Raw genomic sequence first — 22,209 nt, 5'->3', positions numbered from 1 at the left:
TCGTATTTGGGATCCAAGGTGCTGTGGTGGCTTCTTATTCAGAGCAGTGGTTTTCTTCCACATGCCCCACTGAAGAATCAGCTTAAGAGAAATGACAAATAGGACAAACATATGACTGGCTATTGAAATTATTCTCTCCTTGGACAAGCCAGTATATTCTCCAGGTGATCAGGAAGTGAGACTTGGAAGTTGCTATGAGGTCTGGGAGCTCCCGAGGGCCAGGTCAAGGCCTTCTTGGTCTTTATCATAAGGGGTAGAGTTTGCCCTACTGCCTAGCTTGGGGATTGGCTGGACTTTGGGCAGCTAGAGGATAGGGAGCTTTTTCTATTCTCTTTCCCTTGACCATATAGAACTAATGTGAAGACCACCATTGAAAAAGACACACGTATCCAAAATCATAATACAGATTCTTTTTTCAATATGACTTTATAAGTAGAATTCCTTTTAAGACACCGTATCTCATTAGTACCATTTTCACATGTTATATTTTTAAAATATAACATCCCCATAACAGTACCTTACATGTGGGCTGTGTAGTTAGACTTTTAAGCCATTTTCATACCTTTTTCTATCTGGTCCTCTTATTTCCTTTCTTATAGCAGGAGCTACAGGAGGCTAGTGAGCTTCTAGTGTTACATATCTTCTCCCTCTTAGTATGACTTATTAGAATGAGCAGTAGTGGACATGCCAACCCTGTGCTGAAATACCATACTGTAGTTGTGTGTAGGTGTGAGCACACACATAATGCATTCTGACCTTTTGACATGTGCCTTAAATTTAAAACTAGTCCAAGATCCATTCACTCAGTAGTCTACCCATTAAGCTAGTTTTATACCAACTGTTTGGTGTTAGTAAGCAGAGGGTGGTGATGTCCTTGGTCCCATTAATGAATGAGAACAAGGAGATCCCAGAGATTAGAAAACATCAAGGCTCACGAGCAGGTGGCAAAGCTTGGTCCTCTGTCTCTTAACTCAGTTCTGAGAACCCAGGCGAATTTTCAAGCACCTAGGAGATAGAGTCTGCTTGCTTGTGGCTAAGCCATCCAAAGAGCTTCACGTGGAAAACTGCTAATATATCTATAATCAAAGAAAGTTGGTCAGAATTAAGGTACCAGGAAACTCTTTACATTGACATATGCCATTTTTTTCCCATTGCATTGTGAATATATCACTCTAAGTTTCTAAATATATGCAGAATGCTATCTTATCATAAATCAACAAAAATTCCTAATATCATAATAAATTACCTGGCCAGACTTCACAATTCTGCAAGTCTGGCCAGCTATTTTATATGATATTATTGTCTTATAAGTGCTCTTTTTCCAGTTAGCTTTTATTGGGATTCAAACACACTCCTCACAGCTGGTCATTATGTATCTGATGTGCCCCTGTGCCTCTTTCTGAATCATTCCTTCCCTTTTAAAAGCCTGCAGTTCCCAGGCAGCAATGAAATGCACTGTGAATGACTTTACATATCTCTGCAGGGTGAAAAGCAGTTGCTCTCCTATTAAGACATCATTGATTTAAAGAACCATTTCCTTTAGGTTTGCTCTAGAGCCTCTGCTGCCAAAGAAAATGCATTCCAGGTCCCAGGACAAGCTGGACAAGGATGACCCAGACAAGGAGAAGAAGGACAAGAAGAAGGAAAAAAGGAACAGCAAACATCAAGAGATATTTGATAAAGAATTTAAGCCAGCTGACATCTCCCTGCAGCAGTCGGAGGCTGTGATTCTCTCAGAAACGGTATTTTAACTGGGAATTTTCCCTTGGCCTAGGACTTGCCTGTGTTCTTCATTTAGCCAAGGGGGCTGTCAATCTTATTTTACTGAATTTTTTGTAAAATAGTAATTTGAAAATCTGGGGTCCCCTTAAGCCCTAACTTTGAATAGCAATACTATAGGGCAAGTAGAAATAAAGAATAGGGCATCTTTTCTTGGGAAGATGTTGTCTTAGCTTTCATCCTCCATTCCAAAGGGGCTCCAGTAGGGTCATTCTTCATCAGAGCTCTCACATTCTGGGCTCTTTGCAACTCTGTTGGACTCAGTTCCCACAGATGAAGCCCTGGTATCTCAGAAGACAAACAGCATGTTTTTATTGTCAAAAAGCCATACTCCATATCAATTAATGCCTCTCCCTTGCCCCTTCCTGACTGGAAATCTCTAAGCCACAGTCACTGCCCAAGTGTTATAATCTGCTCAGCTAGAATCCAAAAGCCCCATCCCTCTGGATTCTACCAGCTGGACTCAGTGTCCTGTTATCCTCCTGGCTTCATCTGCTTCACATTCAAATCTTGGCCATCTTGCAGGATTTACAGGGATTTAACATGATGCATGCCGGAGAGTTGACATTAGAAACAGATTTCAGTGACATGTGTTCATCTCAGAGTTGTGAGTACGCTGGGACAGTGAAATTGATGGGGTTTTCTGATTCAAGACTGGCCCTGGGGGTGGGCCTCCCCGAAATGCAGTGCTTTGTTTGAGGTCCGAGTACAGAAATGAGTCTCCGACTGCTTCTGAAAGTGCTGTTTGGACTGGAACAAAAATAGAGAGAGAGTTTCACAGGATGTCCTCTTTGAAGGTGAAGTCATGCTTGAAGCCAGCTTCCCACAGGAACAGATGAGCATCTGTATGGTCAGTGGCCAGCTGTGTACCTTTCTGACTAGTAGCCTATGTCCTGGCCAGCTCTGTCTTGGCCTGGATTAAATGGAGGGTTTCTTCATTAAAAGGCTCAGATGAGACCATTTATTAAGACATACTTCCTTGCTTGTTTATATTTTACAAACTACAAAGTATGTTCTGGCTCCAACAGTGGTCATATGTTGCTTGCTTATCTAGTCCAAGAGGCATAACATAAATTTTGTCATAAAGGCACAGAAACTTGGTTGTATAATATTTAGATTATTTCTATTGATAAATTATTAATTTTAATTTTATGAGTTTTATTATGTTAAACAATGGATATTTAACAAGAAAAAAATCAAAAACATAAAGTATTGAATGTTTAGTATTTATTGAGTGTTCATAAAAAAGCATCAGAATTTTCAACATCAACTGTTTTTTGTTGTACAAAGTCTAGAAAATAACAACAGAAATAAATTCCTATATGAGCTACAATGAAAATACCAATAGCAAAAAAAAAACATCTTCACTTCAATTATCACACCTAAAGCAGTCTTCACATATGACAACAGCACATTCCATACACATGTATCACTTACACTGACACCACATGTATTTTGCTTTCCTGGCCTTTTTGTAGGACATACTTGACATCTTGCTGGTCTTGCTGTTTTGTCAGGAGGTTCTTATTATATTACACAATGTGTAGTTAACAGGAACATAAAATACCAATAAAATAAAGTATAAAATTCTTAATATGTATTAGAATAAACATCAACATTTTCACATCAGCTGTGTACTTGCTTACAAAACCTAAAAGATAACCTCAGAAATAAATTCCTATATGACCTACAATGAAAATGCCAGTACAACTCTGCAACAAAAACAATCTTTGCTTCAATAGTCACACCTAAGGCAGTCCTCACACGTGACAACTGCATGTTCCATGCACACATCTTACACTGACAGCTCATGTGCTTAGCTTTCCTTTCCCATGTGTCAGGCCATTCTTGTAACCTCTCTTCTCTTCCTGTTTTATCAGGAGCTTCCTACTATAGTGTAAAATGTGCACTTAGCAGGAAAATAAGATATCAATAAAATATCAAATATGTAATGAGTGCTTAAAATAGACATCAGCATTTTCACATCAGCTGTTTACTTCCTTTCAAAACCTAAAAAATAACATCAGAAATAAAAACCTATGTGAACTGCAATGTAAATACAAGCAAAAGTCTACCACAGAAATAATCTTTGCTTCAACTGTCATACCCAAGACAGTTTTCACACATGAAAACTGCATGCTTTATATACAAGTACCGCTTACTCTGATAACACGTATATTTTGTTTTCCTGTTCTTTCTTGTAGGGCACAGCTGACATCTTTTTGGTTTTCCTGTTGTTGTAGTAGGCCTTTGTGATTTTGTGCCTGCCTGTTCACCTATCAGCTCACCAGTGTGCTCCACAATTGTTTTGCATAGTTCCCTGGGCAGGAACATTTTGTTTTTCCTGCTATAAATGATCTCTTGAGTTCCAGTCCCAATTCTGTAAGAAAATTTCTCCATGGTATTTTGCACTTGTTATTTTCTTTGTAAACTATGAAACTATTTATGCCACACGTTTAGGATTGAGTAAAACAACCATTGGCCAATGCTTTGTGTTTCGAGTTACATCACAGTTGCTGTATAACTCATCAACAATATCTACTCCACCTTTGGTTTTGTTGTGGAAAGTTTCCAACTCAGGCTTCTGTTTTGTTGAGGTTTCCTGATCAAATTTTCATCATGGTGCAATGTTGACATTAGCAGTACCAGTTTGTTTTTCTTTGCCATATATGAGATCAATATAAATCTTTCTGAAATCCAAAGATTGTACTATACAATTCTCTATTTTGAAATTGCAACATTTTATTTAGAATTTCTGCTTTGTTCTTCCATATAATTCCTACACTAGTCAACTTGTCCTCTGTTAACAAATGTAACATCCATTGGAGAGTGGTAAACCAATTCTCGAATGTTACATTCCAATTAGTTTGGGAGATTAGAGCAACAAATCTGTTCATAACATCATTCAACTTATTACTTTACAAATAAGGATCTGTGGCTGAGTTCCAGATAAACTTCTAAATTGAAAGCATAATAAGACTTCAAATCTACAAGGGCATAAATTTTTATGCCATGTTTTGACCCATTACTTTTCCATAAGTCTTTCACATTCCTGCAATTACCATGAGAAATCCTGCTAAATGCAGCAGACCTATGAATGCTTTCAGTTCAGCTAGTGAGGTGTCATAATAAATACGTTTTTGAATATGGCTATTGGTACATACAGAACTTTTTACTTGTATTTCATCCTTTATATATTTCACAACATCTTGTAGGATTTCGTCTGTTACAGTTCCCAACATTGAATGGCAGTGCTGGCATTCTGTCCAACAGGTTTCACCCCGTGAAGATCCTCAGTATATTTTCAGATCTAGTTCTAACATTGGATCGTTCTATTTGGTTGGGTGACCATTTTGCATCATTGTGACTAATTAAATATGCTCTCTCATTGCTGTTTTCTTCATCATCTGAATCAAAGAGGTCTGCATTCCCTGTTTCTGTATCAATTGATTTCTTGCTCCATATCACTGTCACAGGAACTTTGACTCACATGGCCAACATCAAACTCATTATCATCTTTATCATCCATGCATGAGTAATCTGATGATTCACTTTTGATCTCCTCCAAAGGTTGCAAATTCTTGTTTTTCATGTGCCATTGTACTGAATTGGGCTACTTCTACTAGAAAAGTCAAAAGAAAACTTTTTTAAAAACAAATTCTAAATGCACAGAAACTTAGCAATGAGCATTTCATGGGTAAAACTCACCTGTTGCTGCTTTGGAGCTCCTGTACAGACCTTGCCATTAGTCTGCCAAGTAGGTGAATGCATAGATTGGTTTTTGCTTTCCCCAGCTGCAGCTACAGTGAGTCTCACTCACATTCTATTATGATAAAATACATGTTTTCATAACAGAAGTGTGGTGTAGGTGTATTTTACCCCATGTGATGCCCAGGTAGACATACACAAAACTTGTTAGATGGATCATTATGTGGGTAAAAGTCCCAGTTTAACACTTTTGCACACATCCATACATGTTCCTCTTCATTGCGCCAAGTGGGTAAACTCAAAGATTGCTTCTTGTATCCCTCAAGCATAGCTACTGAGAGGCACAGCTGGCTACTAAAGTACAAATTTTTAGTAGACAAGTATGGGATTGGTTGTTGTAACCCAATGTTATGCCCTTTGGGCTAGAGGCAGAAGGTAGGTGCCAGAGCTGTGACAAGGCAAATGCCATTCTGAGGCTTATGGATGGGTACTCTTGACTGCAGTTGGGCTCCAGTGTCTCAGTGCAGCACACAAGTGGCCCAGGGTATTAGGCCTAAGGGAGGCACCAACCAGAGGCTGCCATTAGGTGTCCAGGCACTGGGCCTCAATTAGTGGATTGAGATTCTTTTGAATCTCCCTGCATTTTCTGTCCACTGTCTGGAATTCGGGGAAGCAGCAACCCTAAAACACCAAGACCTGCTCTCAAGCCCCAGCTGGATTCCTCAAGCCTCACAACTTCATAATTGAGAATTAACATCATGTTTTGAATATTCACTGAGTGTCAGTCATTGTGTGTCTTTCAACATTTTTGTTTAAGTGCTATTCAAAGATATTAAAACAGAGGCCTCTGAGAAGTGGAGCCAAGTGGCAGAGTTGACCACAATGTGTTGTGTGAACAGAAGTCCCAGGACACAGCAAGCATTGAGCCATCACAGTGCAATTTCTGCACCTACTCAAGGTGGCCCAGTCTCTCGTGAGGGATCCTTCAAATGACAGGACCGAGTGCAATATACACGGGCCTCCCCCACAACTGGCTCTAAATTCCCTGAGCACATTCATAGGCGCTCAGGAAGGGCTGAACACAGGGCCTTCTCACTGTCAGCATGTGACCAAGGCTCCAAATGACCACTGCTATAATGCCAGGAGATCAGGCTTCCTATCCTGTCACTGGATCCAGTCTAGCTACCCATCTTGCACAGGGGCTGGCAAGGTCTGTGAGTATACTCAGGATACTAGGCAGGCCTTGGAGGGCAGTGCAGGAGGGGCAGCCATGGAAGGAGGTTCCTTCCAGAAAAGTAGCAGCACATTCCCTGGGGCAACACTAGCGCCCCCTGGTGTTTGCTGGGGACTCGCCCTGCCATTACCCTCCCTCACACTGGCTTCTCTAGCTTCTGCATGTTTCCCTCCTTACTCGCCAGGAGCTGGGCTCAGCTCCCTACTTGATCTACATTATCAACAATTTCATGACCTTTAACTGAGTGCTATGAATTGGGGTCTCCAGGCTGCCATCTGTATCTTCCCATTAAAGCCTCCTTGCACTCTCTGACTCAGAAAGTGCCCATTATGGGACAGGCAGAGAAGGATGGAGAAGTTCCTGACAGTCCCTGAATCCCTGTCACCAGCCCACATGCACAACCATCCTGAGAGAGCCCAGGGTGCAGCCAGGCATTTCTAGACATCCCACAGCAGTGAGGCTGCCAGGACTCAGCCATTCTCTTCAGTGAATGGATGGCAACTGTGTGTAGGCCTTCATCAGTATGTGGTACTTCTGAAGGGGACTACTGACCAAGGCCCTGGGTCACTCATTACCTGAGGGCCTACTTCTTTCCTTCCAGCTTAAGTAGCCTCTAGTAGGCATCTTCTGGGACGGATGCTCTCACCACCGTGTCCCACCCCGCAATTCCCTCTGCTGCTACCACTGCGAGGTCACCCAATCAGGCTGCAGCACCAAGCCCAGTCCTGCTACCTGCCTGCCCTCCCTGGGGGACAGTCTCCACTGCTGCTTTTTGACAGGGTGAATAACTTCTGATTACTCCTACCTCAGAGTATTTTGTAATTGCTGGCATACTCTGAGGCCTAATGATCTGAGACCAAGTTGCAAAGAATACATAAATAAAGTTTACTCAAGTAACAAACAAAAGGAAGGGGCTTGGGTGGGATGAGGTCAAATTTATCTAAAAGTTAGAGATACAAAAAAGAGTAGAGAAAAAGAATTCTTACCCAGAAATGATACAGTGCAAGAGAAGAAAGAAAAAACAACCCTACAGAAAGTTTCTAGACTTTTATTCCACTTAATACCCTTTGGGTGCTGTCCTGGGTGTTCTTGTTGACATCTGAAGGTTTACTACAGCTGTGCTACTTTTATATTATGTTCCTGAAGGCTGTGAAGTGCTGTCCATCCCCAGGCTGTATGGGTAGATTAGTGTGAGACCCTGTGTTAGTGTGATCTGGCTGCTTTAACAAAGTTTAACCAATACAGTGGCTGGCTTAAATAACAATTTATTCTCTCTTCTGGGGACTAGAAGTCGAAGATCAGGGTTTCAAGAATGCTGGGAGTGAGAATCTGTTCAATGTCCCGCCCCCTAGCTTCTGGTGGTGGCAGGCAATCTTTGGTGTTCCTTGGCTTGTAGAAGCATCACCCTGCCTTCCATCTTCACAGGATATTCTCCCTGTGTACGTGTCTGTGTACAGATTTCCCTCTTTCATAAGAACCCCAGTCACATTGGATTATGGTCTGCCTTAATGACATCATCCTGACTAGATTATTTACAAAGCCCCCATTTTCAGGTATACATTATGAGGTACTCAGGATGAGGGCTTCAGCTTAGGAATTTTGAAAGAGTGACAACTTAGAACATAACACACCTTAACTATGCTCTGTCTGTCACTCCAATATAGATAAGTCCCCTGCGGCCCCAGAGACCAAAGAGCCAGGTGATCAACATCATTGGAAGTGAAAGGCGCTTCTCTGTTTCTCCAACATCACCATCCTCCCAGCAGACACCTCCTCCAGTCACACCCAGGGCCAAGCTCAGCTTCAGTGTTCAGTCAAGTAAGTGGAGCCTTTCTCACCTTGGAGTCTGTGACACTGCTCCATGGTGTTCCCTTGATCAGTGACTCTATGGTGAGGATTCCCTCCTCCTGGCAGGAGATCAAGAGTTGGGACAAATACCTGATGTGTGGGGAGTTCCTCTGGTCAGGATGGGGAATCTGGACTTCACCAAATCAGCCAAGACCGTGTCATAAGCATCAGAACTCCATGGGCAGAGTGTGTGGTGACTGTCACAGGCTCGGAAACTCTCCCTGCCTTGGGAGGGGACTTGAGAGGCACAGGGACAGCTCCCTTTTCTCATCATGAGCCATCAAGGCATCCAAGTGCCTCAGGCCTTCTCGTCTAGAAAGAACACAGTGGAGAAGCCCTTCCAAGCAGGGTGGAAAGGCACAGGAACATAACCCACTTCTCTGGTTTTGCCCAATTTCTAGAGCTGCCATCACAAAATACCACAAACTTGGTGGCCTAAAACAACAGAAATGTATTCTCATAGTTCTGCTGGCTAGAAGTCTGAGATCAAGGTGTTGGCGATTTGGTTCCTCCTGGAGGCTTTGAGGAGGCATCTGGTCCATGCCTCTCTCTCAGCAATCCCTGGTATTCTTGGGCTTGTGGCCACATCACATTGGTCTCTGCCTCCATCTTCATCTGGGCTCCCTGTGTCTTCTCTTAGAAGAACATCAGTAATTGGATGTAGGGCCTATCATAAATTCAGGATGATTTCATCTTGAGAAACTTGTTGCATCTTCAGGCTATATTTCCAAGTAAAGTCACACATGGAGGTTCTTCCTCTGGGTGAACCTCAGAGGTCCACATTCTGTAGGGATACTATCCAACCCACTACAAGTGATGACCAGCTTTTCAGCACTAAATTCAGACCCATCAGAGAGGAAGAATCCTGGCAAGAAGTGGGAGGGAGTGGGGGCCACAGCAAAACAGAGGAGCCCACTCCATCCTGTGGCCAGGAAAGGGCTCCAAGGCAGGAGAGCATGTGCCCTGTGGGTTGGATGTGCAAGGTACCAAACAAGTGTCCTTTGCACTTGATTTTCTTCTTACTGAAAGGGGAAGTGGTGATGATTCTGCAACCTGGCAGTTGCTGTCTTGGCTGCAAGTGTGGACACTGGAAAGGAGGTGGCCTCTGAGTGGCACATCTCCACATCCTTTATTGCTACATGATCTTTCTCTAAAAATATCTTTTACATTTCTTTAAAATATTTAAACCAGGCACCATTGCAGCAATTACAGAAAATAGTCTAGTTGCTTCTCCAAAGTTAAATGTAGAATTACCATGTGACCCAGCAATTCTACTCCTAGGCCTTTACCCCAAAGAATTGAAAACAAGAATTCAAACAGGTATTTGCTTGTGAATGTTCATTAGCACCATTATTCACAATGGCCCCAAAGTGGGAATAACCCAATGTCTGTCAATCAATAAAATGTGCATCCAATAAATCAATAAAATGTGCATCCAAAGGAATGCCTGTGCCATATGCAGCCATAAAAATGGATGAAGTTCTGCCATGTGCTGCAACATGGATGAACCTCAAAATCATGAAATGAGCCAGTCACAAAAGAACATATGTCATATGATGTGAAGTATCCAGATCAGGCAAAATCAAGGAGGCAGAGAGCATAGAGGTCACCAGGAGCTGGAGGGAGAGAAGGATGGGGAATTGTTGCTTAATGGGTATAAGATTCCTGTTTGGGGTGATGAACCAGCTTGAAAATAGACAGTAGTGATGCTTGCACAGCATTGTCAATGTAGTCAGTGTCACTGGACTGTACATCAAAAGATGGTGAAAATGGCTACTATTATGTCATGTCTGTTTTGCCACAATAAAGCTCACCACTGCTGAGGACGTCTCCCAGTCAGAAGTCTTCTTCCTGCCCTCCCCTGTTCCGTGGCACAGCTTCCAGCCTGGGAAGTGTTTTCCTAAGGAGGGACTTCCCAGCATATGAATCACTGGTGAAAACTCCGAAAGACGCCCATCAGTAAACATATCAATTTTTCTCTCTTTGATGCGAAAGAGAACAAATTATTTCTAAGAGTTTCCACAAGGGTTGCGAAAATACTCTGCCTTAATGATTATTCCTCTTTTGAAAACAGCCATTAACCCTTCCCCTCAGTTTACATAAAGCAACAGCAGCAGTGACTGCAGCTGCTGATACCTTTGTTCCACACAGTTGTAAGTTTTCTTGGTGAGAGAGGTGAAGGGTGGGTGGCCGGCTATGTGCAGCATCATTAGACTCTGCTTGCTGAAGCATTTCAGGTAGTAACTATGGCAGGCTGACAACAGAGGCCTGGCAGGATTTGAAGGCAGCAGCCACAGACAGTCCTTGTGATACCAACTGTGTAGATGCCACTAAGGCAGAGGGGATCAAGAAGGGCCAGAGTGACATTAGTGTATTCATAGTGAATTGATGCCTTGCTTTAAGTGCTGGTTTTAAGTGCCTTGTGGTACTTTTTATTCCCTTTCTAGAACATTCCATTTGGAGTGAATGTCACCCTTTGCATTCTCTACCCCTCAGGCTCTCTGCTCTGCTGACAAGTGATTGTGTGATACAAAGTGTTTCTCAGGGAGCGAGGAGAGAACAAAGAGCAGCCCTGTGAGCCATCAGGTTCCTTGCATGTGTAGGTCTGATTTTAAATAGGTCCCGATTTTCCAGGTTTGGAGCTGAATGGCATGACAGGGATGGATGTGACCGATGTCCCGCCCCCTCTGCCTCTCAAGGGCAGCATGGCAGACTATGGGAATCTGATGGAAAACCAGGACCTGATTGGCTCACCAACACCTCCCCCACCTCCTCCACACCAGAGGGTAAGTGCAGATCTGCAGCAGGGGGCTTTAGCTACCTCTTTTCCACAACATGACAATCCCCTGTTCCAGTTTTCACCAGGTTTACTATAGGTTAACAAGAAAAATTATAAAATGGCTCTAGATTTGATTTTGAGAGATGTCAAACCAATAAGGACTCCAGTATGTATGGCTGTATGGCCAAAAGTTCTGGTCATCGTCACTGCAGTGAAACACTTACCCTAAAACCAGGCTTAGAACAAGGATAAGAAGAATAGAAGTTCCAAATGTTTGTCATTGCTTCAGAGGTCATGCCAGTGGAGACACAATTGTGAGATTCTGATTTTGAGAAATAGCTTTCCCACCAAGACATCTGTCTGACTGGGTTAAGTCTTGGCCAAGTTGCCCTGTAGGGGAGGTGGCACCTGCTGGCACCAACTTAGCCCTGAAGTAGCTCCTGTCCCAGCAGTTCCTCTGGTTGGCATCACACTCATGCTGGCAGCCCCTGCGCACAACAGGCACTGGCTGCTCAGAGAGTCTGCAGAGGAGACTGGGCACAGCTTTTCCTCACTGTGCCCAGACCCCTACCCTTTTGGTTCAGATTGCTGGCCAGTAGTAGTGACCTTTCTAAGTGTGAACAGCTGGCCCAAATCCTTCTTCAGCACCATCCCCAGGATGGCACTCCTTGCACCTTCTGTTTTAGTCAGTAATCCTGTCTGATATCCTCCTACCAAGTGTCCTCCTAATGCAAACATTAGTGCCAAGCCTTATGCTGTTTAAACCAGGGCCTCTGTTGCCAGGTGCTAGCTCTAGAAACATTCTTTTCAGCTCCACCACACTGTGGTCTTGGATCGCCAGGCTGCTGTCCTGTGTTGACTACCCCTGAGCCATGGATTCTCCGTGGTTTAGGGTGCCACACATGCAGAGATCAGGTTGGGGAGGAGGAGTTGTGTGGTTTACACAGCAGCCACTGGAATGTGCACTTCCAGGTCTACCCCCCAGACTTACATATTCACAGCCTTATAAAATTAAATCAGCATAAATACCCTGCTCATGTTTGTGCAGCTGGTCATGTTTCTCTGTTCAGCTTCCATAAAATAATTATATGGCCACAGAATTTGTGTAGCACATTAAGGACGTGAAGTTGTTAAATGGCTGCCATGAAGTGTGTGGTTTTTTTTCTCTTCATAAACATTATAAATTCTTCATGCTATTTCTTTTTCCTTTTCATTTTTCGTGAAGACTTTTTGATTCAGTGCTCTTCTCTGGTGAAGGGAGGGGAGGAGAGAGTGTATTTATTAACACTGCATTTGATACTTTCTTCTGTATAAGAAAACTAAATAGCTATGGTATTTAAAAGACAGGTGGCTTTATGAGGCCAAAGTGCCAGTTAAATAGTTGCTGTCTCACTGAAGATATCACGGTAGGAAACTGGCCCTGGAGAAGGGAACAGGTTTCCTTATGAAGGGGGCTTTGCAGAAGACAAGAAGAGTTCACTAAAGTCATGAAAATGTAAAGCTGAGTTTAATGGGAACTTGTTATCATGTTATCTTGTTAACTTGTTGCATGTTATCACGAAAGGAGATTCATGAGGTCCTGGGACAACCTTGGCTTGGGTGCCAAGGTTTTTGCTCTCCTAATGGCTTCATCGATCACATCTTTATTTTCACCTCTTTATTTATTGCAGATGCAAAAATGTCCCCCAGGGCTCCATACACTGAAAGTTCTGAACTTGGAATTAGTACCAGTTTCATTGTTGTTTCAGATAAACTCAGGGATAACATTTTTATTGTCTCCATTTCTTGAATACATCATGCTAAGTTACTGATGCCACATGCAGTTGATTAAGTAAAGAACTAATATGCACGAGCTTTGTCTCAATTTATAAAGGGGGTGTGAATTCAATTAGATTAATTACCCAATTCTTTGCTATTTGTTTCTTGTTTAATTTACTTGCAGCATGAGAGCATGTTCAGGTGACAGGCTGGTGGTTAGCGTGTCATAATTAACAATTGTGTTTCCTAGGGTGCCTCCCTTTGCACAGCCCTGGGAGCCATTTAGGATAATGATCATTCATCTGCCATGAGGGGGGTGATCGATAGCCTCCTGTCACTCTCATTGATCAGCCTCAGGCTTGTAGGCAACTCTATCTCTGTTTGTTGCCATTTTAAGCTGTCATTTTTTTGGAAATGGTTCTATGACCAGTAATCTGAGCTATCATTGTACTTAATGGTGATAAACCTGACATTCTCATACCTGGCACAAAGGGCATCTCTAGCATCGGGTTTATATTGGATTGTGTTGGTCTGGCCCAATGACTCATGTGAACTCATGTTATCAGACCTCAAAGTAGCTGTTTCTATTAACCATTCTTAAACCTTAAAAAGACTTACATGTCTGTTACTTCACTTTCCTTTTTACAGTGTCTGAATATCATTATATCAGTTCTGTTTTTCTCTGCGTGTTCAGCGCTAGGTCATTTTGGTACTGGATTTACTTGTCTATGAATCAGGAGGAAATTTGGGCAGTGAGTGAGAGACGACTGCGTCACTATTCTGTCCTTGAAAATTTCTTTTCTCGCATTTAGCTAAATGTGTACCTCGACTGAGAGGCTGCAAAAATCCACATTTACTCATGAGTTAGTTAGTAGGTGTTTGGGGGTTTCATCCTGACTCCTTGTGGTGTGTTCCTATTTCCCTGATCTGTTCATTTTTTTCTCTTGTGAGCTTGTTTACCTATATGACTGATCCATCTCTACAGAGCATCTCATTTTACCAGGTGTCTGTGATGGGCATGAGGGTCCCAAGAGCAATAGGACAACAGCTGCCTATATCATTTACACTCTAGCAAGTCCATGGGGCAGGGTTTTTTCTATCAACTTTATAGTTCTAATTCCTTCTTGGGAATCTAAGGCAATCTGTGACCTATAGGCTGCATCCACCCAGCCACCTGTTTACATGTAAAGTTTTCTTGGAACACAGCTATGGCCATTCCTTTACATACTATCTCTGGCTGCTATCCAGCCTCAGCAGAGATCATAAGCCCTACAAAACTGAAAATATTTACTTTCTCTCCCTCTCCTTGAAAAGCTTGCTGACTTTGGCTTTCAATTCAGAAAACAAGGAAGGGACTCTCAGCTCACTCTGGAAAACATCTTCAAGGACATTCCTATCCTAACACAGCAGATCAATTGCTAGTTCAATAGTACATCAGAAAGGCCTATGGCTACTAGGCAATCCAGTCCTAAGTGCAGCAGACCTTCCAGTGCTAAGCTGAGCCGGATGGAGCCCCATTAACATGGAAGAGGCAGCTCCAGTCCAGGGAGTGCAATGCACTGTACCAAGTGAAACCGTGACACTCCATCACGTGGGACACCAGGTGGAGACTGGCACTTTCCTGTGGGACATCAGTAATTGATGTTTTCTCATACTCATGTTTTCCAGCAATTGCCACCTCCGCTGCCCAGCAAAACTCCACCTCCTCCCCCTCCAAAGACGACCCGCAAGCAGACCTCCGTGGACTCTGGGATTGTGCAGTGAAAGCAGTGAGACTCTCAGAAGAGCAAGCTCTTGTCTTTCCTCACCTCCTCATAGTCTTGCATGTCTGATGTTTATCTCACTGGGCCTGCAAAGTCTGACCTTTAGTTCAATGGCTTTTCCCTAAGAGGAGTTGGTTCTAGCCATAACATTATGGAACATAGAGGATATGGGGCCAGGACATACCCTTGTGTTTATCAAAGTTGGGAGTTTCCAAGGGTATCATTCTTTGAGAGAGCCATAGTCTTGCCCAAACATCCTTCCTTTTATATGCTAAATGACTTGTATTAGCAAAGAGCACAGCTGATCTGAGGTTAGCCAAGCGCGAGAAATGAGACCGTCACTGGTGAGAAGTTATGTAGTAGGATGTGTGAGAAGCCTCATGTTCTCTCTTCTGCCTAGGCTCTCGCTCACTCTCATGGGATGTTTGATCAGACTCCTTCCTTTCTGCATCTGTGGTGTGACTTTGTGTTGGTTGAGTATGTCTTCAACCTGCGTCTGGCAACTAAGTTCAACCCTTCAGGGAAGTTCCTGATTTTTTTCTTGGTATAATTTAAAATAGAATATTTCTCAGCTACTGAACAGTTACTAATTTATGGAGTAAAAATACCATTATGAATACTGGATCAAGTGGAAAAATAAACATGAGTACAGCAAAATAAACTTTCATTCTTTTTTTAAAAAAGAATATGTATACCATAAGAGATGGTTTTTAATTGGATGAATTCTTTGTGTCCTCATACTGTACAGAAGTTTGTATATATGATGGTTCTTAGAACTTGTTTTAATTTTTGTGCTCCTTGTGTCTATTGCAATAGACATCTGCCAGTGATTCTCAGTATGTGTTCTTAATTTTTAACTGCTGGAAATGTAAAAACAACAACCACAAAACCCCACAAATTAAGTTTGTTTTTTCAGAACTTCAAAGTCCTAAAAATGCTGGTGGACAATGATTTTTTTAAACTAACTTTGTATAATCTAATATTTTTATTCTGTCATCTATATTTTTTTATTCACTATGACCATGATACTGTTCTAGTAGGCTTCATAGGTAATCATTGACAATGAAAAATAAAATGTTATTTAAAAAGACTCAACAGTGGCCTGTTTTGTTTTTATTCTCTGATGTAAAATATAAATGCTGCTGTCTCTATTCTGCTTTCTTAAAGAAAACAACTTATACATATAATATGTGTGTGTGTGTGTGTGTGTGTGTGTGTGTGTGTGTATCTTCCTCAAATGTAATTTTGTCTACTTAGTTGCCTCCTATTTGGAGTCCTGATAGAAAGCATCCAAGTGTCTGTGTGTGTCTACACATCCTTATAGATAGAGACAGAGCCAGAGTGCCCTGTGAAACTTTCTTTCGATGCTGGGGACTCTCAGGATGCACATCATTGAGGTCATTAGGAGATTATCCACAATCCTAAAATAATCACATTGGCATACCAATCTGGGAGAGTGTAAGAATCTAGGTGGACCATGGGTCAGTTTTCAGGTGGTCAACATTCATCTCACACAAGCAGCCACCAACACTGTAAAAATGATTCCTGGCCTACAGAAATGCTAGTTTCATGGTAGACTGGTATCTTGTGTAGTTCTTTCCAGTCTCACCCAGGTAGCCCCTCATGTGACACAACCTGGGCTTGAATCCATCCCCCTAATTCCATCCGCATGGCTGTGCACCCCAAGTTTGTCTTGAGAACTAGGAAGGATAGAAAGCACAGAAAAAGTTATAGAGAGAAAATAGAAGATAGTCAACATGTTGCAGAAAATTCCTAATATGAAGTATAAATATGTTTGTTGATATATTTCTAAGCCAGAAAGCTTCTCAAACTCTGCATATACAAAATTTCCTCACTGTGTTAAGTCAGCTTTCCATTACAGTAACCAAGGCCTGAAATAAATCAGCTTAAAAAGAGGAAAGAGTTACTTTGACTCCTAGTTGTGAATGTTTCAGTCAATGACTGGGCCTGTGGCAGCAGAGTCCATTGCTGGCCAGAAGCTTGAGAAGGGCACCTCCCCAGTAAGCACAAGACCTCCCTCCAGCCCCCACCTCTTAAAAATTCCACCACCTCCCAGTAGCACCCATGAGTGAGAGTCAGACTTCTAACACGGGCCTTTAGGGGACAGCAAAAACTCAGTGGAGGAGAAGCTGCTTACTATATTAGGTGTCTTCTGGGTCCAGGCCTTCCAGGAGAGAGTTCCATGGGAAGATTAACCTTTCCGAATACAGTGATGTGTGCTTTTTCTCAGGAACTCTTTCTTAACCTCTTCTTCACGATTGCCTTTCAAGGAGTCTTTTGAGACATTTTTTTCCCTAATTATTCCCCACAATTTTAGTAGGACAGATATATACTATATATTTTTATGTATCTTGTGTATATTTATGCTTTATATTAAAAAATAAGACTTTTTCATCCCCCAAGAAACAATTTTCAGCTCTTTGCATGTAATAACACATCATTGAGAATCCATGCTCTAAATCAGGCAGGTGAGGTTCTTGTGTTCTCTTTTTGCTTTGGTGGCCAGGAAGCTCAAAGCCAAATTTAGCTTTCATGTAATCAAATTTTGATTTTAGTTTTTGGTCTTCCAAAATGTTGTTTGACCCATTAATATTTTACCTTTGCTGAAAAGCTGCGGCGACAAGTGACCGGCCCTGGTGAGACAAGGTAAGCAGCTTGGGGTTCCTGCAGCCGTCCCAGGCCATGCCCACGGCATGGTGAGGTCCGCTTAGCCCTGACACTCAGTGCCCCCCGCCCCATGCACCACCTACCTTCTGGCTTTTCTGCTACCTGCTCCCACACTACAGAGGCACAGGAGATTATAAAGACCCTTGTCCTGAGCACCACAAGATAGAGCAGAAGTTAGTAACAGAGGCCTTCTCAGGTTCCTCAAAGAAAACTGAAGCTCAGCGGAAAAGTAAAGAGAGTCTCTACAATAAAGGCACATCAGACCACTGTACTTGGTCTGCTGCTGGCTTGCTGTGACTCTGACTCGTATATGCACAGGGATTCCTACATTGCCTACTGTGACAAGAGAGACACACCCTGAAGGAGGCCCATAATTTCTATTGCTATTTGCAAAAAAGAAAAAAAGAAATTTTTTCTTATTTTTAATTCTCAATTTTTACTTTTTTTCTACACTTCAAAGTTTTACTTTTCTTTCTTTTCTTTCTTTTATCTTTTCTTTCATTCTCTCACTGTCCCACATTGCCCCTCATCTCCCCATTTGTTCCTTTCTGCACTGAATTCGGATTTCTCCCTTACTGTTCTTTTCTTCTCTTTTTCCTTCTCTTGATTATCATTAGGTTTAAAGGAAAGTAAATTTGGTATCTAGCCTCCCTGTTGCTGTTAGGTGGTTCTATTCACATCTTTGTTCTTTCATTCTGCCATTTTCTCTTGCCTTTAACAACTTCTTAGAGTTTGTGTGATCTTTCTGTGTCTTCTGGCCTCACTGCTAATCTTACCTGTTCTTTCTACCTGTCCCTCCCTCCCCAACTCCTTTTAGCTCCCCACCCTGAAGGGGAAAGATGCTATATTGAAGAGCTTATTCATTATAAACTTATGTTGGGTTGGTCCTTGGTTTTAATTTAACGCACATAGTTAAAAGTGATAGATTAATAACTACCACAAAGTGTCATTTTCTAAGCTGTGCTTGATGCTGTGGTATTGCTGACTATATCATCTGGGCTAACATGTTGTGATTGATCTAATTAGTTTACCTTCCTGGTATAAGAAAAATATAGCTTCAGAGTCATTAGAGTCTCAAAACCCAAACACAAGCCATATCTAGAAGACACCTCTGAAAAGCAATCATTCCACAAGGGTTTTAAACACAAGCAACAAAGATACCTACATTAAGCAATCTTGAAATATCAACCCAGGAATTAAATCAAGCACAGTACCAAAAACAAAAATGAGAAGACACTTAAGGAACAAATGCAGGCTTCCACACCACAAAAAGGAAATTCTGGGGGAAATGAGGTGGAAAACTCTGATAAGCAACCACTTAGACACCCTGAACTGATAGCACAGGAAGTAACAAAGCAGATGCATGAGGCCCTAGAAAATTTCAAAACAGAAATAATCTCCCAGATAAACAGGGACATGGTGAGCAGAGTGAAGGACATGATTAGAAGCTCTAAAGCAGAAACAGATAAGAAAATAGATGAGATCAGAAACATGCTGGAAGCCATGAATGACCAGCATAAGAAAGAAATGGAAAACATGATTGCTCAACATAAGAAAGAAATGGAATCCATGAAACAGATTCAAACAGATATTCAGGAGATTAAAAACTCCATTGAAAGCATACAGAGCAGACTAAGAGAAACTGAAGACAGAATATCAGATATAGAAGACAGGTTTGCAGTTAAGGACCATGAAAACAGATTTCTTAAAGATAGTAAGGGACCATGAGAAATCAATCCAACAGCTGCTAGATGATGCAAAGAAGAATAACATAAGACGATAGGAGTCCATGAAAAAAACAGGAGAAAGTACAACAGACATAAAAAAACTGTTCACAGAAATAATAGTAAACAACTTCCCAGACAAAGGTAGAGACTTGGATGTACAGATAAGTGAGGCATAGAGAACTCCAGCCATTACCAAAAAAAATCTACACCTAGTCATATAATAGTCAAGATCCCAGAAACCCAACAGAAGAACAAAATTCGACAGGCAGTTAGAGAAAAGAAACAAATCACCTACAAAGGAAAGCCCATCAGAATCACGGCAGACTTCTCAACACAAACCCTCAAATCAAGGAGAGCCTGGAGTGAAGTATTTCAAGCCGTAAAAGAAAAAAACTTCCATCCTAGACTGTTGTATCCACCAAAATTATCTTTCAAAATCGATGGGGAAATTAGATACTTCCATGACAAAGAACACCTGAGAAATTTCATGAACACCAAACCAGCACTCCAAACAATTTTAAGCAATATCCTAGAATGAAGGTCACAACTCCATGAGGCCCAGCAGAGAGAAGGCACCACGCAAGGTAAGACACTAAAGTGAAAGGGGGGAAAATAAGAAAAGAGCCAACAGTAAAACATCATGACAAGGATGAGTCAATATCTGTCAATTATAACTATCAATGTTAATGGCCTCAATTCACCAATCAAAAGAAATAGATTGGCAGAATGGATTAAGCAGCAAAACCCAGCAATGTGCTGTATACAAGAAACACACCTAACTCAAAAGGAAATCCATAGACTGAAAGTAAAAGGATGGAAAACAGTTGTCCACATGACAGGAACCCAGAAAAAATCAGGCATAACAATCTTATTTGCAGACAAAGTAGATTTCAAACCAAAACTAATTAAGACAGACAAAGATGGTCACTACATCCTTGTGAAAGGAACAAGCCAAAAGGAAGAGATGACAATCCTAAATATATATGCACCAAATACAAATGCCCCCAACTATACAAAACAAACATTAATGGACATGAAAAACCAAATAAGCACGAATACCATTGTAGTGGGGGACCTCAACACCCCTCTATCACAAATAGACAGATCAACTAGGAAAAAAATTAACAATGAAATTCTAGAACTATATGAAGCTATTGAACAAATGGACTTAATAGATGTTTACAGAGTGTTCCACCCCCACAAAATCAGAATACACATTCTTTTCAGCTGCACATGGGTCATTCTCCAAAATAGATCACATGCTAGCTCATAGGACATATCTAAGTAAATGTAAAAGAACTGAAGTTATCCCCTGTATATTATCAGACCATGGTGCAATACAATTGGAGATCAATAACATAAGAAACCGCAAAACACCCACAAACACATAGAAATTGAACAACACCCTCCTGAACAACCAATGGGTCACAGAGGAAATTAAAGAAGAAATTAGACAGTTTCTACAAGTAAATGAAAATACCAGTACAACATACAAGAATCTGGGACATAATGAAAGCAGTTCTACACGGGAAATTCATAGCAGTGAATGCCCATATTAGGACAACAGAGAGAACTCAGTTAAATAACTTAATGCAGAACCTTAAGCTCCTAGAAAAAGAAGAGCATAACAAACACAAAGCTCGTACAAGAAAGGAAATGATAAAGATCCAAGCAGAAATCAATGCAATGGAGACTAAGAGAACGATACAAAAAATCAATGAATCAAAGAGTTGGTTTTTTGAAAGAATAAATAAAATTGATAAACCTTTAGCCAACCTTATGAAAAAAAAGAGAAAAGGCTCAAATCCAAATGAAAAAGGTGAAGCCATAACAAATCCAGCAGAAATCCAGAGAATCATCTATACCTACTTTGAGAACCTGTACTCTAATAAAATGGAAAACACAGAAGAAATGGACAGATTCCTAGATATGTATGAATTGCCAAAATTAAATGGAGAAGATATAGAAATTCTAAACACCCCAATTACAATGAGTGAAATTGAAAATGTAATAAAAAACCTTACCAACAAAAAAGCCCAGGTCCTGATGGCTTCACTGCTGAATTCTACAAGACATTTAAAGAAGAACTATCACCACTACTATTTAAACTCATCAGGGAAATTGAAAGAGAAACAAGGCTTCCAAATTCATTCCTGGAAGCAAGTGTTTCTTTGATCCCCAAACCAGGGAAAGACCCAACCCAAAAAGAGAACTACAGACCAATCTCCCTAATGAACATAAATGCAAAAATCCTCAACAAGATACTGGCAAACAGAATACAGTGTCATTAAGAAGATCACACAGCCTGACCAAGTTGGATTTATCCCAGGGATGCAAGGATGGTTCAAATCCGTAAATCAATAAATGTAATACACTATATTAACAGAGTCAAGGACAAAAACCACATAATCATCTTAATAGGTGCAGAAAAAACATTTGACAAAATCCAACACCCATTCATGATAAAAACGCTACAGAAAATTGGAATAGGAGGTCTTTATCTCAACCTGACTAAGGCTATCTATGAAAAGCCAACAGCCAACATCATACTAAATGGTCAAAAACTGAAAACTTTCACACTAAAATCAGGAACAAGACAAGGATGCCCACTATCACCACTCCTATTCAATATAGTTCTGGAAACATTAGCCATAGCAATTAGGCAAGAGAAAGAAATAAAAGGAATAAAGATAGGAAAGGAAGAAGTGAAACTGTCATTATTTGCTGATGATATGATAGTTTACATAGAAGACCCAAAAAACTCAGTCAAAAGTCTACTACACCTAACTGACAGATTCAGTAGAGTAGCTGGATACAAGGTTAACATTCAAAAAAAAAAAATAGCCTTTTTATATGCAAATAGCAGACCCATTGAGAGAGAAATTCAGGAAATAATTCCTTTTACAATAACACCTAAAAAAATGA

The 22,209-nt window shown here is 41.2% G+C and overlaps 1 protein-coding gene across 2 annotated transcripts in view; it reads left to right on the top strand.

Moving 5' to 3' along the window:
* Dock1 (dedicator of cytokinesis 1) overlaps positions 1-15,959 on the top strand; it is a 530,482-nt gene extending 514,523 nt beyond the window's left edge. For both annotated transcript variants that reach the window (XM_004838739.4, XM_004838738.4), the window contains exons 49-52: positions 1,544-1,742; positions 8,386-8,539; positions 11,204-11,355; positions 14,775-15,959. In XM_004838739.4, the coding sequence (XP_004838796.2) occupies positions 1,544-1,742; positions 8,386-8,539; positions 11,204-11,355; positions 14,775-14,870 (601 nt within the window). In that variant the 3' untranslated portion in view covers positions 14,871-15,959. The remainder of the gene's footprint in view (positions 1-1,543; positions 1,743-8,385; positions 8,540-11,203; positions 11,356-14,774) is intronic.
* Positions 15,960-22,209: the final 6,250 nt, after the last annotated feature.

The sequence above is a fragment of the Heterocephalus glaber genome, unplaced genomic scaffold (assembly GCF_053883595.1).
Source record: "Heterocephalus glaber isolate CG9 unplaced genomic scaffold, H.glaber_assembly_v1.0 deba00001497, whole genome shotgun sequence".
Classification (NCBI taxonomy): domain Eukaryota; kingdom Metazoa; phylum Chordata; class Mammalia; order Rodentia; family Bathyergidae; genus Heterocephalus; species Heterocephalus glaber.
This window is presented reverse-complemented; position numbering and strand designations above follow the sequence as displayed.